This window comes from Taeniopygia guttata, chromosome 11, assembly GCF_048771995.1.
Source record: "Taeniopygia guttata chromosome 11, bTaeGut7.mat, whole genome shotgun sequence".
NCBI classification, from domain to species: Eukaryota; Metazoa; Chordata; class Aves; order Passeriformes; family Estrildidae; genus Taeniopygia; species Taeniopygia guttata.
This window is the reverse complement of record NC_133036.1, coordinates 19344895-19362592: the sequence shown is the minus strand read 5'-3', so window position 1 is coordinate 19362592 and position 17698 is coordinate 19344895. Positions and strand designations below refer to the sequence as shown.

At 51.5% G+C, this 17698-nt stretch overlaps 1 protein-coding gene across 4 annotated transcripts in view; it reads left to right on the top strand.

Moving 5' to 3' along the window:
- The first annotated feature begins 5565 nt into the window (after nt 1-5565).
- WTIP (WT1 interacting protein) overlaps nt 5566-17698 on the top strand; it is an 84306-nt gene continuing 72173 nt past the window's right edge. For 3 of the 4 annotated variants that reach the window (XR_012057833.1, XM_002188653.7, XM_072934559.1), the window contains exon 1: nt 5566-7143. Coding sequence is in view for 2 of the 4 variants with exons in the window: in XM_002188653.7 (XP_002188689.4) it covers nt 5694-7143 (1450 nt within the window). In the remaining 2 variants the exon portion in view is untranslated. Of the gene's footprint in view, nt 7144-7194; nt 7331-17698 lie in introns of those variants that run through there. The other variant, XM_072934560.1, reaches the window with a different exon arrangement.

Sequence of the window (17698 nt, the reverse complement as noted above, 5' to 3'; positions counted from 1 at the left end):
GGGACAGACCCCCAGAAAGTTCTGCGGCAGCACTTTGGCTTTGGAGATGTGGGACTGCCACCTTTGCTGCTGGTAAGTGCAGGGCCAGAGCTCTGTGGGACATGGGGCTCACTGGACTGCACATTACTGGGGATTTGGAGAGGAGCTACAAGCTGGAGAGTGCAGAGGATGCAGAATGCAGAGACCAGACTTTGGTAGTTACACTTACGGAGCAGCTTTATCCTTGCACATTTGTTTATCATTTTCAGTTAACGAGTGATACCTCTATAATACCTCTAAAATACAACAAAATGGAAATGTAACTGGTGTTCTTAACAAACCAATGTCCTCTTGCTTCTGAAATGATCCTTCTCATCACAGCTGAAGTGTGTTGTGTTGCCAGGTCAGGAGGTCAGTGCTTGTAGCCTGCCTCAATTCTTTAATGGGTATGAAGAGGCACATACGGTCAGGCTGATACTTCTCACCAGCAGAGCAGAGGGGGCTGCATGTCTGGCAGCCTGACCCTCAATCAGTGTTTCTGTCCTTTATTCAGCGCACTAAAGCTCTCTGGTTCCTTTACTGGATGAAGGTTTGCAGTGTTGTAACCAGGACTTTATTTTTATCGTACCAAGAGAAAGTGTAGCTCCTCCAAGTCTCTGAAATCAGAAGCCATATAACTTCAGACCTCCTTAAAAGTACTCAGTGGGTGCACTGCTAACTGAGCTGGCCAAGTAAATGATGGATTTATGCAAATGTAGTGGTTGCTAACTGATTGCATTGGAATATACAGTGACTGTGTCCTGTGAGTGCAAGGAATTGTGGCCAGTGCCCTGTGCAGCCTCCAAAGTATGAGCCCATAAACTGTGCTGTACAGAAGTGTGATTATCTGAAATATGTAAGAGAAGTGGAAGATGAAGCTATAAAAGAAATAAGATACATATATGGTGCATTAATCATAAGTGCTTGGACAGATGTTGTCTGTCTACCCCAGCACTTTCACAAAGCGCCTGTTGTGACTGGAATTTTACAGGGTCTGTCCCAAGTTATGTTTGTGCAGCACAGTGAATAGCTGCAGTTGCAGTGAATAAGAAGAATGTAAAAAATGTTAAATAGTGTTTTATTGCAGATTTAGAATGAGAAATGACCTGTAAGCCTGCGGAGTGGTGTTAGTCAGAAATATTTTAAATAGTTGTGCCTAGCGAGGGCAGCCGTTCAAATACACTGTGTGCTGTCTGCCAGAAGATGGTGCCCTAAAACGCACTCTAGAACTGCAATTTTTAGAAGCTGCGATCAACTGCAAATGATCATTTTAAAATACAGGTCAGAATAGAGTGATTTTCAAACAAATCACCCAAGTCAAAATACATATTAATATCCAAACGTCCTATTCTGAAATGTTGGCTTATACTTAAAAGTATTACAACACAAATGAACAAACAGGATCCAAACATGCAAAACAAAGCAATATAAATCCGATATAGCTACCACTTCAAAGCAAATCAAAGCTTCAGTCTCCCATCCCAAAATATAAACGCTTCAAATTAATTTTTTAATTAATTTCACAATGTTTTTGGGGTTCTGTGTTTGTTCACGTCTGGTCTTTTTTTTTTTTTTTCACCAGGCTTAAAACAGAACAGAGATAAAAGAATAATTATTTATGTTCCTTACCAAGAAACTGATCAATTTTAAAAGTGGAAAACAGTTACCTTGTGGATTTCAAGGTATAATTTCATTGATTTCTTAATGCTGGAGACAAAGCAATAAATTGCAAAAAAGCAGGTAGCATCCAGTAGGCAAATCCACAGAGCAGCTTCAGATTGTTCAGCTGATGAAGTGAGACAAAGAACTCCCTCCTGCATTGTGTCAGGTCTGATATAACACACACACACCACAACACAAGTTGTGGGATTTTTGCCATTGTCTTCACCCGAGCTAAAGTTTCCAGAGGGAGTTCTTTCACTGACAGCTTCCCTGCCTTGTTGGCAATAAAGTGTCTGCAGCTCGGGGAAGCCAAGGCCAGCAGAGCAGCAGCTCTCCCTGTAGGCGCTGGCAATTACAGGGATCAGGAGAGCTCTGCCTGGGAGGCCAGGCCAGCTGATATTCACAGATCAATAACTCCACCTGGCTGGTTTGCTCCCTTTAAGTCTTAGACAATGGAGTTTATTTAACAGAAGCAGCTGGCTTTCCTTAATGTCTGATTTTCTGAGATAACTTAAAATCAGGCATAAGGATAACCACACCAAACCATGAAATGAAGTTCAGCTTTAATGACACTCCCATAGCTCTTGTGCTCTCCATTGCAGAAGTGTCAATCTTTTTGCTGGTTGCTATAATTAAGCAAGTATTTTGAAAATTAGGTAGGGAGAAAACCACATCAGGATTGTCAAGCTGTAACTACCCAGTATTTTGGATTTTCATGTATCAGTGAAGAGAATGGTAAGACTCAGTACAGCAACAGCAGCTTTAACTCCAGTCTTGGTTTGCACAGCCTGGTACAGATGGTCCTCTGTGAGCAATGCAACAGCGCTGTGTGTGCCATGTACCACTGCAAGCACATTTATTCCACCTGTATGGCCCACACCTGGGGCTGTACTGCAGATAAATGTGAGCTTCTTCATGTGTGTGACAGAAGAACAACACCCTGGTGGACAGAGGGCCAGAAGCATTGTCCCTGCAGCAGGGCTGAGCTGGGAACACAGTACTAGGATGTTCCTTACCAAGCATAAGCTTTCTAACAGTAAAAGTAAGTGATTTTACCATTTGATCCACACTGCTTACTAAAAAGGGCTGTTTCCTTAGACTCCCCAGTATGTTTTTCCCATAAGTTCATACCCAACAAAGTCCATGCTTTCATGACTCCAGTGCCAGTAGACTTAGTGCAGAAACCAGCTGGCAGCAGAAGCAGCACAGAACTGAGTGGCCTCAAAAGGCAGAGCAAGGGCAGATTTGTGGCTCAGAAGAACAGAGCTACAGAAGGACACTGTGTTGCTGTGAGCTGCTGCTTCAGCTCTGCAGTTCCTGCTGTAAGGATACCTGCCCAAAATGCTTCCTCGCATGAGCACATGGGCAAGGGCTTCCCCGCACGTCCTACCCACTCTGTCAGATTAATAATAAAGCTATTGAATGTTGGAAGGTTAAATAACAAACCAACAAAAACAAACAAAAAACCCCAAATGAAAAACAAAACAACAACAACAACAAAAACCAAACAAAAAGCCCCCCAAACCGAAACAAGATGCCCTTAAAACAGAGTATGTTTTCTTGACATGTGCTCTGACAGACCAACCTTCCAAGCTGTCCATGAGCCCCTCTCCCAGTTTCTCAGGAAGACAACTTTACCAAATCAGACACTAAGTGGTGCTTAACCACTTAGTTAACAGGAGTTAACTAAGAACGGGAGAGAAGAGCCTCGTACAGGCCCCAGGAAGGAAGGAGGGAGCTCTGCAGCAGTACACTTGAGGGCAGCAGGTCATGAGATGCTCACTGCCACAAACAAACTTCATCCCAGGTGGGGCAGATGAAGCCTCAAGTTAAAGGTGGTTTCTGTGTGCTCTGTGCGAGGAAGCTCTCTTTGTTCTTGGAAGGGATGTGTCCATGTTGCACAGCTGACAGCACCGATTTTGTCTGTGCTGACAACTTTACCAGGGTCTGTGGCTTGAATGGGACAGGGACTGGAGCTGCTGCTGTGATCCCCCCACAGCCAGGACACCCTGCTGCAGGGGTGCCTTCCACCATCACACACCTGCAGGCTACGGGTGACACGTAACTTGTTCCACTGGTACCACACGTGGTAGCAGCTTGCTTAGGAGATGGGCAAAAAGTGTAATGAAAGATGTGATCACAGAAAAGAGCACTTGATTCCCAAGAGTGGTGGTGTTTGCTTATGTATGTTCACATGGACATGGACTGCCTCTGTCATGCCTAACAGATTTGTTTTTCAGGTCTTTCTCTGCACATTTACATGGCTTGTTGGATTTTTTTTTCCTGCCACCCCTGCACACACAAGAAAACCTATTGCCAATCACTTGCCCTCCACTGCTGGGGACCTTTTTGAGTACACAGTTGCTTTTAATGTTTAATTAGGTCTGATAACAGAATAAAATGTTCTTGATACAGCAGAGTGCCTACAGCTCAAACCTGAGCCATATTTATCTCCTTGCAGGGTGCTCAGCACCCAGCAGTGTAAGGACACCCGTCAGATACCTGTTAGGTCTTTGTCAGCATTTCTGCCATCAACACAAACGATTGTCAGGGAGCTGCAGCTCAGTTAAAAAAAAAAACCAAAAACAAAAAACCAAAAAAACCAAAACAAAATCAACAAAAAAATACCCAAAACTGTAGGCCACTGTTGAGTATCGGAGGTCTCATTCAGTTGCCGTTTTGAGGGTTTGTTTTGACACTCTTTCCCGTGAGCACACAGATGTAAATAGCGCCGGGGTGTTCATCACCAATCAACAGACGAAGTTCTTGCAGTCACATACACACAGTAGCTGCTTTTTTACACTCCCGTCAGCTCACAGATTGCTTTAGGCCACAATATGTTTATCATATGTCTTAGGGCTGCTTTTTTTTTTTTTTTTTTTTTTTTTTTTTTTTTTTCCTAAGACGTAATAAATAACTGGCAACAACCCTCAGCTGCCATGCTACAAACACAAGTCCTTTCAGCGGAGGCACCTAGGCAGCGCTGGGGACTCCGCACAGGTGCGGGGCTGCTCCCGACCCTCGGGCACGCAGCGATGCCGGTGTTTGTGGTGCAGCCCCGGCCGCAGGCGGGGCAGAGCCGCCCCTTCCCCACGCGGGACGAGGCCGCGGGCGCTGCCGGAAAGTTCCAGCGAGGGGCGCGGGCAGCGCAGCCCCCCCGGGCCGGGACCCCGAGCGCTCCTGCCCGGGCGCTGCCGAGCCCCGCGTGGGGACCCGGGCGCGGTGACAGCCCCGCCGCCGCCGCGGCACCGCCCGCCGCCAGCCCCGGGCCGGGCTCGGCCGGCCCCAGCCGAGGAGGGAGCTGCCGACCCCGCCGCCGAGCAGCGCCGCGGCCGCCCTCTCCCTGACTGACTCGGGGAAAATCATTGTTTGGCTCCGGCATTAGCTACATTCCAGCGGGACGCAGCGCCCAGTCTCCTTCCTCGCATTCCTGCCCCACACAAAGGAGTCCCTGCGTCGCCGCGCCCCGCGCCGCGCCCGCCGCTCCGCAGAGCCCCTCCGGGCCGGCCGCCGCCTTCGCCCCCGCCCGGGGGTGCGGGCGGGCCGCGGCCCCGCCGCGGGGCGGCCGCCGGGGGCGGCGGGGGCAGGGACCCGCCGAGCGCAAATTCCTCCGCGCAGCGCGCCATTGACTGGACCGAGCAACTTATTTAAGGCTGGAAAGTGACACAGGGGCGCCTCGTCTGCGCCGGCCGCGCTCCGCCGGGCAGCCCGGCCTGCACCGAGCCCAGCGCCGCGGCGCGGGATGCCGCCCGGGTGACCGCCCCGAGCCCGGCCACCGCCTCGCAGCTCTCCGGACCAGGAGCCGCGTACCGCCGCTGCCCCACCAGGACCGCGGGAAGGGGCTTTCTTTTGGGGTGCTTTTTGTGTTGCTGGATTTGAGAAATTTTTTTTTTCTTTTTGGCTTTTTTTTCTATTTTTTTTTTTCCTTTTTAGTCCTCTCTCCGCTCCGGGCTGCGCTTTCGCGGAGAGTTCACCGCCCTTCCCCGCCCCGCGCCGCCGGGCTCCGGCAGAGCATGGAGAAGTACGAGGAGGACATGGCACTGAAGGCCACCAAGTTCATGGAGGACCTGTCTCTGTACGAGCCCAGCCCGGAGGGTCCGTACGGCCGGGGCGGCCGCCGGGACCTGATGCTGCACCCCGACCTGGAGGAGACCAAGCGGGTCATCGCCGCCCACATGACGGCGGAGCAGCGGGGCCGGAAGATGAACGGCACCGCCGCGCCGCCGCCGCCCGCCGAAGGCTTCCCCGCCGCCGCCCCCTGCGGCAAAGCCGCCCCGCTCCGCGCCAACGGCCGCGCCGCCGCCGAGCCGCCGCCGGGCACGGGCCCGCCGTGCTGCGAGGAGGGGCTGTGCACCCGCTCCGAGGTGGCGCTGCCCTGCTACAGCGGCTTCGCCGACAAGGGCAAGCGCTACTCGGCCGAGGGCTACCGCTACGCCGCGGGCAGCGCCTACGAAGGCGGCTACGTGGCCAAGGGCGGCGGGCGGGCGCCCGGCGGCCCGGACGGCAAGTTCGGCGCCGCCAGCCCGCGGGCCAGCCTGGCCGCCGCCTCGCCGGGCCCCGCCGCCGAGCACGGCAAGTTCTCCAGCCCGCGCTCCAGCCTGGGCGGCGCGGTCGCGCTGCCCTACGAGAAGTTCTCCAGCCCCCGCTCCAGCCTGGTGGTGCCCGGGCAGGACAAGTACGGCAGCCCCCGCGCCAGCCTGGTGCAGTACGACGGAGCCGCCCTCAGCCCCCGCTCCAGCTACGCCAGCACGGCCAGCGACACCAGCAAACACTCCAGCCCCCGCGCCAGCCTCACCGGCTACGACGGCGGCGGCAGCAAGCCCAGCAGCAACCGCACCAGCGGCATCAGCATGGGCTACGACCAGCGCCACGCCAGCCCCCGCTCCAGCACCGCCAGCCAGTACTCCTGCACCGCCAGCCCCCGCTCCAGCTACTCGGACTCCAGGTACGGCCCGCCGGGCAGCGCCGAGCCCGAGGGCGCGGGCGGCACCGGGCTCGCCCTGGCCAGCCCCCGCTCCAGCCTGTGCGGCCCCGAGGGCCGCGGCTCGGCCGGCCCCGCCGTGGTGAGCCCCCGCTCCAGCATCTCCAGCCAGAGCTCGCGGAGCTCCCGGGGCTCCATGAGCGCCTATCCCGAGCTGCAGCTGCCGTCGCCCCGCTCGTCCCTGCTGGGGCCCGGCGTGCAGGAGGACGGCGTCGTGCCCGAGCTGGGGGATGTGTACCACCGCATCCATGCCCAGTCCCCGCCGCGGCACGACCAGCAGCACCCGGCCGGCGCCCCCGAGCCGCCGCCCCCCTACGCCTACAGCCCGAGCAAAGGCTCCGCTTCGGCTCCCAAATTCAAGCTCCCCTACCAGGTGACGCCGTGCCGGGAGAGCGGCCCCAGCCAGGCGGAGAGGCGGCTGGAGGCGCTGACGCTGGAGCTGGAGAAGGAGCTGGAGATGCACATGAAGAAGGAGTACTTCGGTGAGTGGGGCGGGGGGAGCGGGCGGCTGGAGGGCGGCGGTGTGCGGGGCTGCCGAGTCGGGCGGTTCGGCCGTGGAGAGCCGGGTGTGCGCTGCCCGGGACTGCTCCGGACCAGGTGCCTGCTGAAGTCTCACATGGCCACAGTCACTGTCTGGTGCCGAAGCGCCTGCACCGTAGTTCACTCCCGGTATGTGAACTCTGTCTCGTCTCTTCCTAACGCCGTTTGCCGGGGTGTGTGATGCTTCCCTTTCCACGTGCGGTTGGGAGACTTGTCTGAAGTGTGACCAGAGCCGCTTGTGCACTCGGGGCTTACAGTGACTCTGGTTTGTTTCTCTTCCTCACGGGCTGCTGAAGCTTCTCTGCTAACTTCCAACATCCCAGAGGATGTGGTGTTTGCGATCCTGGTCTCAATCTCTGGTAACGTTTGTAGATGATGAGCATGGCTGGTGGAGCAGTTCTTAGTGCCTCGTTCAATGAAATCTTTGTGCTAGTTTAGAGCACCTGTGGGAGCCCAGCATTGTTCCTGCCCTGCGAGGCCTCGCAGGGTCTGCTCGGCACACAGGGACATCCCTGGCACCACAGGGGAGTTTGGAGGAGAGGAGCCCTTGGCCCTTGCTGAGGTTAAGTCGGTCTGTTGGTCACCTCCTGAATTTTCGTTGGTTTTTTAATGAAAGAGAAGTAACTTCTTGAAATGCAAATGAGTGCACGTGTTTTATAGCCACAGTAGTTAGGCTTAGGCTCCCCTGCCTGTCTTGCTGTGTACTGGGTGGTGAAGGCTACAAACACCTGTGAAAAGAGCGTGCAAATACTGCCCTGGCTGTCCTGGGGATGAGCGGCAGCTGCGGGACCGGGCGGCCCTCGGGAGCCGCTGGATCGTTCCCCGCTCGCTCCGGGAGGGAGGAAGAGGCCGGGGAAGGTGAGGGGGTGTGGATGGGCCAGCCCATCCCAGGCCTTGGAGGGAATGGCCGTGTCCGTGCTTGGTGTGCGCTGCTGAGGATGGAGCCGTGTGTCACCCCGCTCGCTGACCCAGGCGGGGCTCAGCGGGCATTCGGCACAGCGCTGGGTGCCTGCAGGGATGGAGCTGCAGGGATGGAACTGCAGGGCTGCCCTCATTGTCTGCGAGAGAGACCCGGGCCGGTCAGCGCAGGTAGCTAAGTGAGCAGCAGCCTCTCTACCGAGAAAACCTTCCTGTAAAATGCAGTGGCAGAGTTTCTCCAAGCTTTTGTGCCCAGACAAAGGAGGCTGAATGCAGTGCTTAGTGCCTTCCTTCATCCGTCTGGGGCTGATAAGGAAGCTGATGGATCACCCGCTGGATCTTTTGCAGTGTTGGCACCTGGCACGATGCTCCTCAGCAGCTGAGGGACCCTGCTGAGGGCAGGTCTGGTTCCCTTTGGAGGGTGTGCAGAAGCTGCGTGGGGCTTTTGTAACACATGAACTGCAGGAAATGTTACCTTCAACATTTCCACGGTCTGCAGTGAGAGACTGAGGAATAAAACATACGAGTGAGAACCTGTCCTGAGCCTCTGGGAGGTGTTTCCAGTGGCCTGGGAAAGCTGGGAGTGCAATCAGGGGCTCAGGAGCAAATGTGGGGAATCTATGTTGGGGATAGATTCTCATGTTTGTCAGAGTTTGGCTGCTGCAGGTGCCCAGGCTTGCATGTGTGCTCCCAGGCTCGGGAATGCACCCGTGCAGGATGGGCAGTGAGCCTGTGCTGCCTCTGGGCTGCTCTGGAGCTCCTGCTGTGGCGGCACTGAGGACCACTGCTGTAGCTTCCACCCTGGAAGCAGATGAAATCCAGAAAACTGGGGTGCTTTGAAAGAGAAAGCTGATTTCTGTGAGTTGTTGAGGTTTTGATAAATCCTGGTGGATCTGATCCCACCTTTTTGGTTCAGATGATCCATGCTGGTGAACGCTGAGTTTTGGCTGAGCCAGTGCACGAAGAGACTGGCAGGGCTGACCAGAGGCTGTTGGGTCAGAGTGAAGGAGAGTGGGAACAGAATAGGGAGAAGTCTGTTTTTAGTTTTACTTACCCGAGAGTGTCTTAAGTTAATAAAAGGAAGCAAGGAAAGTGCCTTGATTTTCATGGCAGTCTGTACGTGCTGCAGCTGTGAGCTGTGTCCATAGCACTGGTGAATGGCACACTCCAGAGGCAGTGGTGGGTGTTCTTGGTGCCTGTGAAGAGCAGAAGTGTTGAGCCAACAGGTCCAACAAGGTGGAGGGAACAGAGGAGATGCTTTACTGCTTCTTAATTAGATGAGCTCAATTGTCTAATGAGTAAATGCTGGTATGAGGACACCAGGTATTTACTGTGCTCTGTGTCCTGTCCTCATGTTGTTGTTGCCTGTCCCCCACACCCCCAGTAAAAAAGAAAAATTGAGCAGTGTGCTATTTTGAAACTGAGGTCCAGGGACTAGCCAGCTCTGCCTGGAGGAGGAGCAGCTCTACCCTGCTCTATGCTGGCTGTGGGTCAGGTTGTGTGAGTGTTCCCCCAAGGGTGCTGGTGCTGGCAGGCCCTGGCTGCTCTCCCACACCTCCCTGCTCTGCTTCAGAAGGGACTCGTAGTCTGGGACGCATAAATAGGAGATGGGGGAGAAGTGCAGGGTGTGATCTCCAGAGAGGCTCAGGGGGAGCCAAGCAGGGTGCAAGCCTCAGGTGTGGTGCACTCCCAGCTGTGTGCCTGTGCTGCTCTGCAGGACCTGACGGTGCTGTGCTGGCAGCTTTGCTGTGCTAGAGCTCTGCTTTACTGCTCCAGCTTCTCCATCCTCCCCTCCTCTCCCAGGCTGCAGGGCATATGGAGGGAGAAGGAAGATGCCCTCCTACCTTTGGTTTAATCTGAGTAAAGATGCCAGTGCTGCCAGAAGAAAGGCTCTGCATCTGCCCAGTTGCACAGGTGAGGGACAGCACCATTCCACTTCCATGTGCTCCCTCCAGCACCTTGCAGCCACCTGCACTCCCTGATCTGACTGAAACAAAGCCTGCAGGGAAGGAGGGAGGAGAGGGAAGGTTGTTTGGGGCTGGATTGGTGAGTTGCTCCAAGGCAGAGGGTGCAGACAGGGCTCCAGGAATCCGAGACCCTTCCTTTGGCAGCAGCTGAACTGGGTAAAGCTGTGAGACTTTGTTCCCTTGTAGCTGCTTCCTGTGCATTCCCTGTCCAAGCCTCTTCCTCCTCAACCCTCCGAAACCCCCTGTCAAGGTATGTCAGTTTAGTGAACGTGCTAGGTTTAGTGGCAGATGCTGAGAAATGAGGTAATAAAAAAGTACTTTCACTCGTTTTCATAACTCTTTTGAGCTGAACATTCATAGGAGATGAAGTAAAAGTTGTTTCAGGGTTGTTGTTTAAATGGAATGTTCATCCCGAGGTGTCAGCAGGACATTGGTGGGTGTTGGAAAGTCACGAGCTCAGGCACTGTCTTAAAATCAGTTTTCTTTGCAGAATACTTCAGTCTGATGTCTAGGTGTTGGAAGAAAGTTAAAGGTGTATTTTGGCACACCCATCCAAGGCGTGCATCCTTGTGGGATTGACTGTAAAGCTGTGGCTTGTCCCCTGCCAGGCAGGGAAAGGTCCATGCTGAGCACTTGGGCTGATCTGGCTGTTGTTTCTGCAGCAGAGCTCTTGCTGGTGTGTTGCAGCAGTGCAGGAGGGAGTGCAGGGGTGCAGGCAGCACTCACACACTGCTGGCAGCCCCTGCTGTGCCTCAGACATCCCCCAGCAAGGGTTCTGCTCGCCTTGGCCTTGGTGGTGGGATCCAGCACAAGAAGTGACTTAATGGTCACCTTGTCCTCTCCTGAAGCTGCAAGAGGTGCCTGCCTGTGCAAAGTCCAGAGAGACGAGCAAGTCTGCAGCTCTGCCTTGTCCTCAGCTCCCCTTGTGCAGGCAGTGCCCTCTGTGCATGTGCTTCTCCCCATCTCTGCACATCGAGCCCTGCCCAGCCCTGCTGCCTGCTCCCCCAGCTGAGATGCAGAACAGAGTTCAGACCCCGCGTGGTGCTCCCCAGCCAGAGCAAGTGATCCTGTCCCAGAGCTGCCACCTTCCCTGCCTTCCACGGGCAGCTTTGTCCTCACCCTGCAGGAAAAGCCAGGGGGCTTGGAGGAGGTTTGCCAGGGGTGTCTCAGGGTGAGACACAAAGCCTGGATTCTGTTAATAATGCAGTCCTCAGTTTGGCAGAGCCCTGGTGAGTAGCCTTGACTTTTGAGAGCTCTCTCTTTCCAGAAAACCAGCACTTGTTTTTTGGAGCACCACCAAGAAACAGTGCTGATAACATGGTGTTGAAAAGCCTTTGGCTTGGTGGGTGAGGGAAGGGAAGACTGGGTGAAGGGAGGAAATAAATCTCTAGACCCATCTAGGCCCTCTGCCCTTTATATGCATAGTCATCCATGTAAATCTGGATTTGAGCCTTGCAATATGCTCATGAATTCAGAGTTGTATGTTTGTGCTTGTTCTGTGTGTGCAGGTTGATGTGATGGAAGGGTGCTTATGCAAGTGAGATCAAAATTAAGACAGGTAACAGTGTTAAGTCTCTAAAAGCTGTATTGCACATAAATGAAATTTGAAAATTTGAATGAAATTTAGATGAGCTTAAAATTGGTGAGCAGAACACTTGAGAGATTTGCTATGGAATTCAGTCTTAAGAATTCCTGAAGGTTTCTTTGTGAAATATTACTTCTTTCCTGTTTCCATTAAAGTAAAGGTACTCATTGATACATCATACCATTTGGAGAGATAAGCAAAGGTTTATTGTCTGGTAATTACTTTATATTTCTCTATTGCTGGGCTTAGAAATCCATTCAGTGTTCGTAAGCAGCTGATGTCCTTCAGCATTTGCAGTTGAGGCTGCCCGGGGAAAAAATTGCCTTTGACAGGCAAACACTTAAATAGAAATAAACTCACATGGTGGGGTCCCTGAAGTGTTCAAACAGGCTGTGTGCCTCAGAGTTCTGGCTTTTCATAATCTCCCTGTTAGAGCTGGAAAATACATTGCTGAAACGAATTTGAGAGTGGTCAGGCTTTTCTGGCCAAAGAGCAAGAAAGCTTCAAAAGGGGCTCTGAGGGATGCTCCTGAGATGGCTTTTTGCAGTCCCTGCTAGCCATGTGCATCCTTATGACTCCTTGAAGTTGGGAATTGATGTAATAACAGCAGGGGAAAGCTGTGGAGTGTGTGTGGTTTTGTTCTACTAGGTACTAGGTACATGTAGCATGTACAATTAACATGAAATGGGAATTTGGATGGCTGTAACTTGGATAGAAGACTGTTATGAATGGGGACAAACATTTTCTTATCTTCAGTTGCAGGACACTTGACTGTGGATGGGATGCTGTTTCATAGCAAATGGGATTTTTTTTTTCTTTTTATTGCACATGCTTTTACTCTGTTAAAAATAAAAGCACTGTGTGTAAAAGGAAAAGGAGAAAAACCTTCTTCCAAAGAACTGCCCCGTGTTTGATTAGGGGTACCAAGGTGAGGTTTGGGTCTGCAGGACAAGGGTGGGTGTGGGCATGAGCAGTGCTGTGCTGGTACAGGTTTGTGAGCTCCTGTGCTGCCCCAGGGTTTGGGATGTTCCTGTGAGTGCCCAGCAGGATTTGGGGCCAGGCTGTGCAGCAGTGAGCCAGGGGAGGGAATGTTTGTGGGGCTGAGGGGAGCCTGTGCTGCAGCTGGGTTTGGAGTGGCAATGCTGGGAGAAACACTGAGCAGTTCATTGCTTCTGCCCAGCTTTTAGGGCTGTCACAACCTCCAGGCCAAGGCTGTGGTGCTTTCCTCAAGAATAAATCCCAGAAGTAGCAGTTTTTTAAACATACTCTTCCCCCTTTGCCTACCCTCTCATCCCAAAATAACCCCAACCCAATCAGCTCTGCTCTCTCAGGTGGGTCAGGGAGACATCCTAAGCAAGACTGGAAGTTAAAAATGGCTCTGTAGCAGAGTTGAACTTGTATTGGCAGTTGTTTCCCTCGCCTCTGTGCTGGATCTTCCACAAAGATTTTTGGGTGTGAATGTCCTGTTCGAGGTCCAGTCACTCGCTGGAGGTTCATACATGGTGCTGAACTGGGAGGAAATCCCAGTTTAGTGACTTTAATGGGTTCAGTGGACCCGTAGTTTGCAGAATAGAAATGCTACCCTGTTGTGAAGGAGCAAGTAACTGTCAAAGTAGCTGCTTTTATAATTTGATTGAAGTTGACTTTTTTTCCAGTGGAAAATGTCCTTGAAGTTGTATAATTTTTACATCTGAAATGTGTAAATGGTACAAGTTTGTGTGCTGCCACTGATGGCTTCATGGCAGCAGGCCTAGGTTGAAATCCTTAATATCCACAGTTAATAAATTAGGATGTAAATGGCTCTTAGCTGTGTGGATATTTGGTGCTTAGAAAACACTCTTGAAGGAAGAGAATTTGCCTAATTCTACAGTGATTTTTTTTTTTTTATGCTAAAATTATTATTAAAAAAATGCCCCAAACTTGGCAAAGTGATTTTCAGATATGTGTTAGGATTGTTCAGCAATGGAAAGAAAGTAAACTAACAGTGATAAGCCAAGTAGTTTTACTAAGATCAGAACATTTATGCAGCCATTTAATAAGCTCTACACTTGGCCTTCTACCTACATCATATGTCCCAAATATCTCACTTCACAGCACATTGGCAGAGTCTGGTTAATAATTGTTAAATAGTTAATATGATTGTTAAATAATTTCATGTTCTGTGGCTGGAGAAACTGAGTGTCTTAGAGTGTGATGTGGTTGATTTTTGTGCCCATCCTGGACAAAGTGCCTCCTCTGTGACAGGGATGGGGATGTGTGAAGTAAACCAAAACTGAAGCAGGCAGAGGGATGGGATGCAGGAATGTGCATGATGTCTGTAAGTTTTGTTATGAGCTTGGAAAGACTCACTTTGGAGGGCTGTATTCAGCTGCCTGAAAGGTTCAAGTCCTGACAGGACCATCGTCCCTGGGGTTGTGATGTGGCATTGCTTGGAGCTGCTCCAGGGGTGTGACAGCTCCTGAGGCTGGCAGCAGGATTCCTGCTGGCTTATTAGCCTTCAGCTCTGAGCAAAATTAGCAAATGTGCTAATGATCAACCAGTAAATGTGGTGTTTGGCTGGATTTTTATGCGATTTTTCAATGTGCTGGTGTGGGTGCTCTCTCTGGAAGTGGGTTTGCTGCTTTTTTTTTTACACTGGAGCAGATTGTTCCATTCTGTGGTATGTGTTATCTCTTCTTCATTAACCTCACTGGGTTGTTCTAGCTCCCTGTCAGCACAGCCTTGCTTGTTACTGTGCTGAGACTGAGCACAAAAAAGCAGCCAAGCAAGTCATGTATATCTTCCAGCTGGAGTATTTCACTTTGTCTGAAACTTCATTCCTTGTTTTTTGGAGCACCTTTTACTAAATCCCTAAAGTCACATTTATGGTTGCAGCAAACTTTTAAGCCAAGGCCTGTGACTGCTGCAGGAACAAGCCCTGCACCCAGAGCACAAACACTCATGGGTGCTCAGCTGAGAACTGCCCTGCACACAGCGTGGAGGGCTTGCACAGGGACTGGGCTGGGGGGTCAGGACTTATTGCAGTGACACCTATTTCCAAATGTGAGCTGGAGAAGTTCTTATTGGCAGGTTTTGCATGAAAATCAGTGGGCAGTTGAGTTTGAGCCCTGTTCTGTGGGGCTGGGCTGGGGCACAAGGACCACTGCCCCACCCTCTGCTGCTGGGGAAGGGCTCCAGTGGCAGCTCTGCCTGGCCTGGTAAAAAACCACCTTGGGCTGGTGCTGCCCACCAGGGCTGAGCTGCCCTGGGGCCCCGATGATGCCCCTGTGCAGGTGGATTCAGGGACCCCTGATGGGTTTTGGAGCAGAGAATTGGGTTCCTCGGGTGCCAGGGATGGGAAATCAAGTGACTTGGAAAGAGGGATGTGATTGGGTTGGAATAATAGCACAAATACTTACTGATCTCCCCCAAAAGATGATATCCAGCCTTAATTGTAAAGTCTTTAATTGCAGGCAGCAGTATTTGGTGTCCTGTGAGGGTTAATGTGTGTGTTTGGGAGTGTGGGGAGAACTGCAGGGAAGGCAGTGTGCAATGGTAGAGTGTCAATGTCAGAGGTTGTCATGAAATAGGGAGTGGATCAAATGGATGACCAGCAGGCATTTAATAGGTAACAAAAGATTGTGTCTCGTGTAATATTGCTCTTTTAAGAATTTGGCTGAACAAAGCTCGTTTCAGTTCAGAATGTATTTATAGTTTTTTGGAAAAGTAGATGACTATTGTGGAAGAACTCTAGGGACTTTCATTGTTTCCCAGCCATCCAGACATTTATTTAATTGGTGAACTGTTTCACTGCTAACACCTCAGAAGTCCTGGAAATAGAAAACAAGATGTTTTCTTCCTTTAAAGTGGTCACTTGAAAAAATTAGAAAATTTCAAAGTTAAAATAAAGAGAAACAAAAAGCCATTCCTAAATGCAGTTTGACACTTGTACATGTTTAGATGCTCCAGCTGGCTTGGATCATATTTCCTGTGGTCTGTGGAGAGCCTGTGGCCTCTCCCAGGCATGGGAAATACCCTTTTGTTCTGGTGGTCATGGCACAAACCTTTCCCTGTGCTGCAGCCCTCCCCAGGCGTGCAGGGATGCTGGGGTGCAGCTCCTGGGCTGGGCTGGGCTGGGTGCTCCTGCTGCCCTTCCTCAGTTTCCCTCTGTGCTGAACTGCCCCCAACGGGGCACCAGGTAGGGCAGGGCTGGAGGGGTCCGTGCTTGGGTCTGGTGCTGTTGAAGCACAGTTCATGGGTGTCCCAAATCTTAATGCTGCTAATTTGAAGCTCCTGTGTGTGTGTGTGTGTCTCTGGCAAGGGCAAAACTGCAGCATGTGTGGATTGGAAACCTTTGGTAGGAAGGGATTTCTGACCAGGTGGGAGAAGTGTGGTAGTGACTGTGATAAATCCAAGGTGGGCTTGGCTGAACTGAGCCAGCTCTGGGCTCTGCTGCTGTGGCTGTTCTGGCTTCTTGCCCTTGTGGATATGACATTGCTTTCACCAGTGTTAGGATTAGAGCAGGATCTTGGTTTTCTGTATTTGCTGGTGTGAAATTCCTGCTAAATACATTTGTTTGGGTCAGATATTGAGTGACAGGAAAATAATCACTGATGGAGTGGTTCTGAGCAAGGGGATAGTGAATAAACTTTGTCACTTACCTGTGGTTTCCCCTGCTCACAGAAGTGTGTTAACCTGGCCACGTGCTGCTCTCTGCCTGTTCTTGTCACCAACATGAATTTGGGGCAGCCAGATCAGCCCCTCTGCCTGTGGATGGTCTCACCTGGGACTTCCCATCTCTCCATAACTCTGCTGGTTCAAAGGGAATGTTGATTTTTGGCTTTGTTAAAAGAAAAAGGGAAGAACCAAAAGATGCTGGAGTGCAGTCTCAGCTAAGGCAAGACAGCTGTAAAGTAAGCAGTGGAAAGAGCTGTAATTGGAAAATCTTGGACTCCCTGTGTTTCTCTGTGTTGTGGCAGTTGCTGTTAACCTGGAGCATCCCAGATGTAGGTGCATTCTCAGGTGTACGTAGGGCAAACTGGGAATTCCTCAGGGAGCAAGGCAGAAGTTTTGATGAATGGCAGTAACTATTGCAGCTCTATTTTTTTGTTTTGTTTTGTTTTTGCCAGGCAGTTATGTGAAAATTCTCTGCAGTTGATGGGTTGCCCATTTTTAATCAAAGCCATGTTTCTCAAATCTAAACAGTCAATAGAAAACAGACCTGCACACCAATCAAGTGTGTTAGAGTCCATATTTGGAGCTGGTTTCAGAACTAAGCATGTAATTTTTTTGAAGTGTATGTCAGTAGCTGGTTGTTTGCAAAGTCTCTTGGCTTGTTGTACCTGTTCCTGGCTAGAGCAGAGCCTTGGCAGTGCAGCCCTGCAAAGCTGCAGTGGTGCACAGCAAATGATGCACTTGCTCTGCTGGAAACGCCCCTGACTTGGGTGCAGACCTGTGTGGCTCAGCTCAGGGGGGTGAAATCCTCAAGACATCTCAAAATAAAATTCATGCAAGGTATTTAGAATTCTTGCAGTTCTATTTAGAAGATGGAGCACATCAGATAAACCCAGTGCTGCCTCATGAATGACAGTCCTGTTGAAGTCATGGGTGGCATGACTGACTTGTTTCTGGCAGCTGGGAGTCATCTGGAGTTGTTTTCATTACACCACAGAGATCAGGGAATGAGCAAATTCACACCAGTGCTTTTTCCTGGCCATGGTTCTCTGCCTGGCTTGTCCTGCACCTCCCAGGCCATGCCCAGCACGGGATGGTCACTGCTTTGTGCTGGGGCTGAAGGAGCCATGTGCTGTTTGCCTGGGAAGCTGGTGTTTTGACAGATAAATACTTGTGTCCAACTTGCAGAAGCTGGTGCCTGTGAGCAGGTGGGGTCGGTGCTGTGGGACAGGGCTCTGATGCTCTGTGTCCTGCTGGCCTCTTTCAGCTTGTACAAAGTCACTCCTGGGCACAGAGCTCCCAGATTGCTCCGCTCTCAGGGGATGGAGGCTGTGTGCAGATGTGAGTTGTGCATCCTCTGCTCTTCTTCTTGTC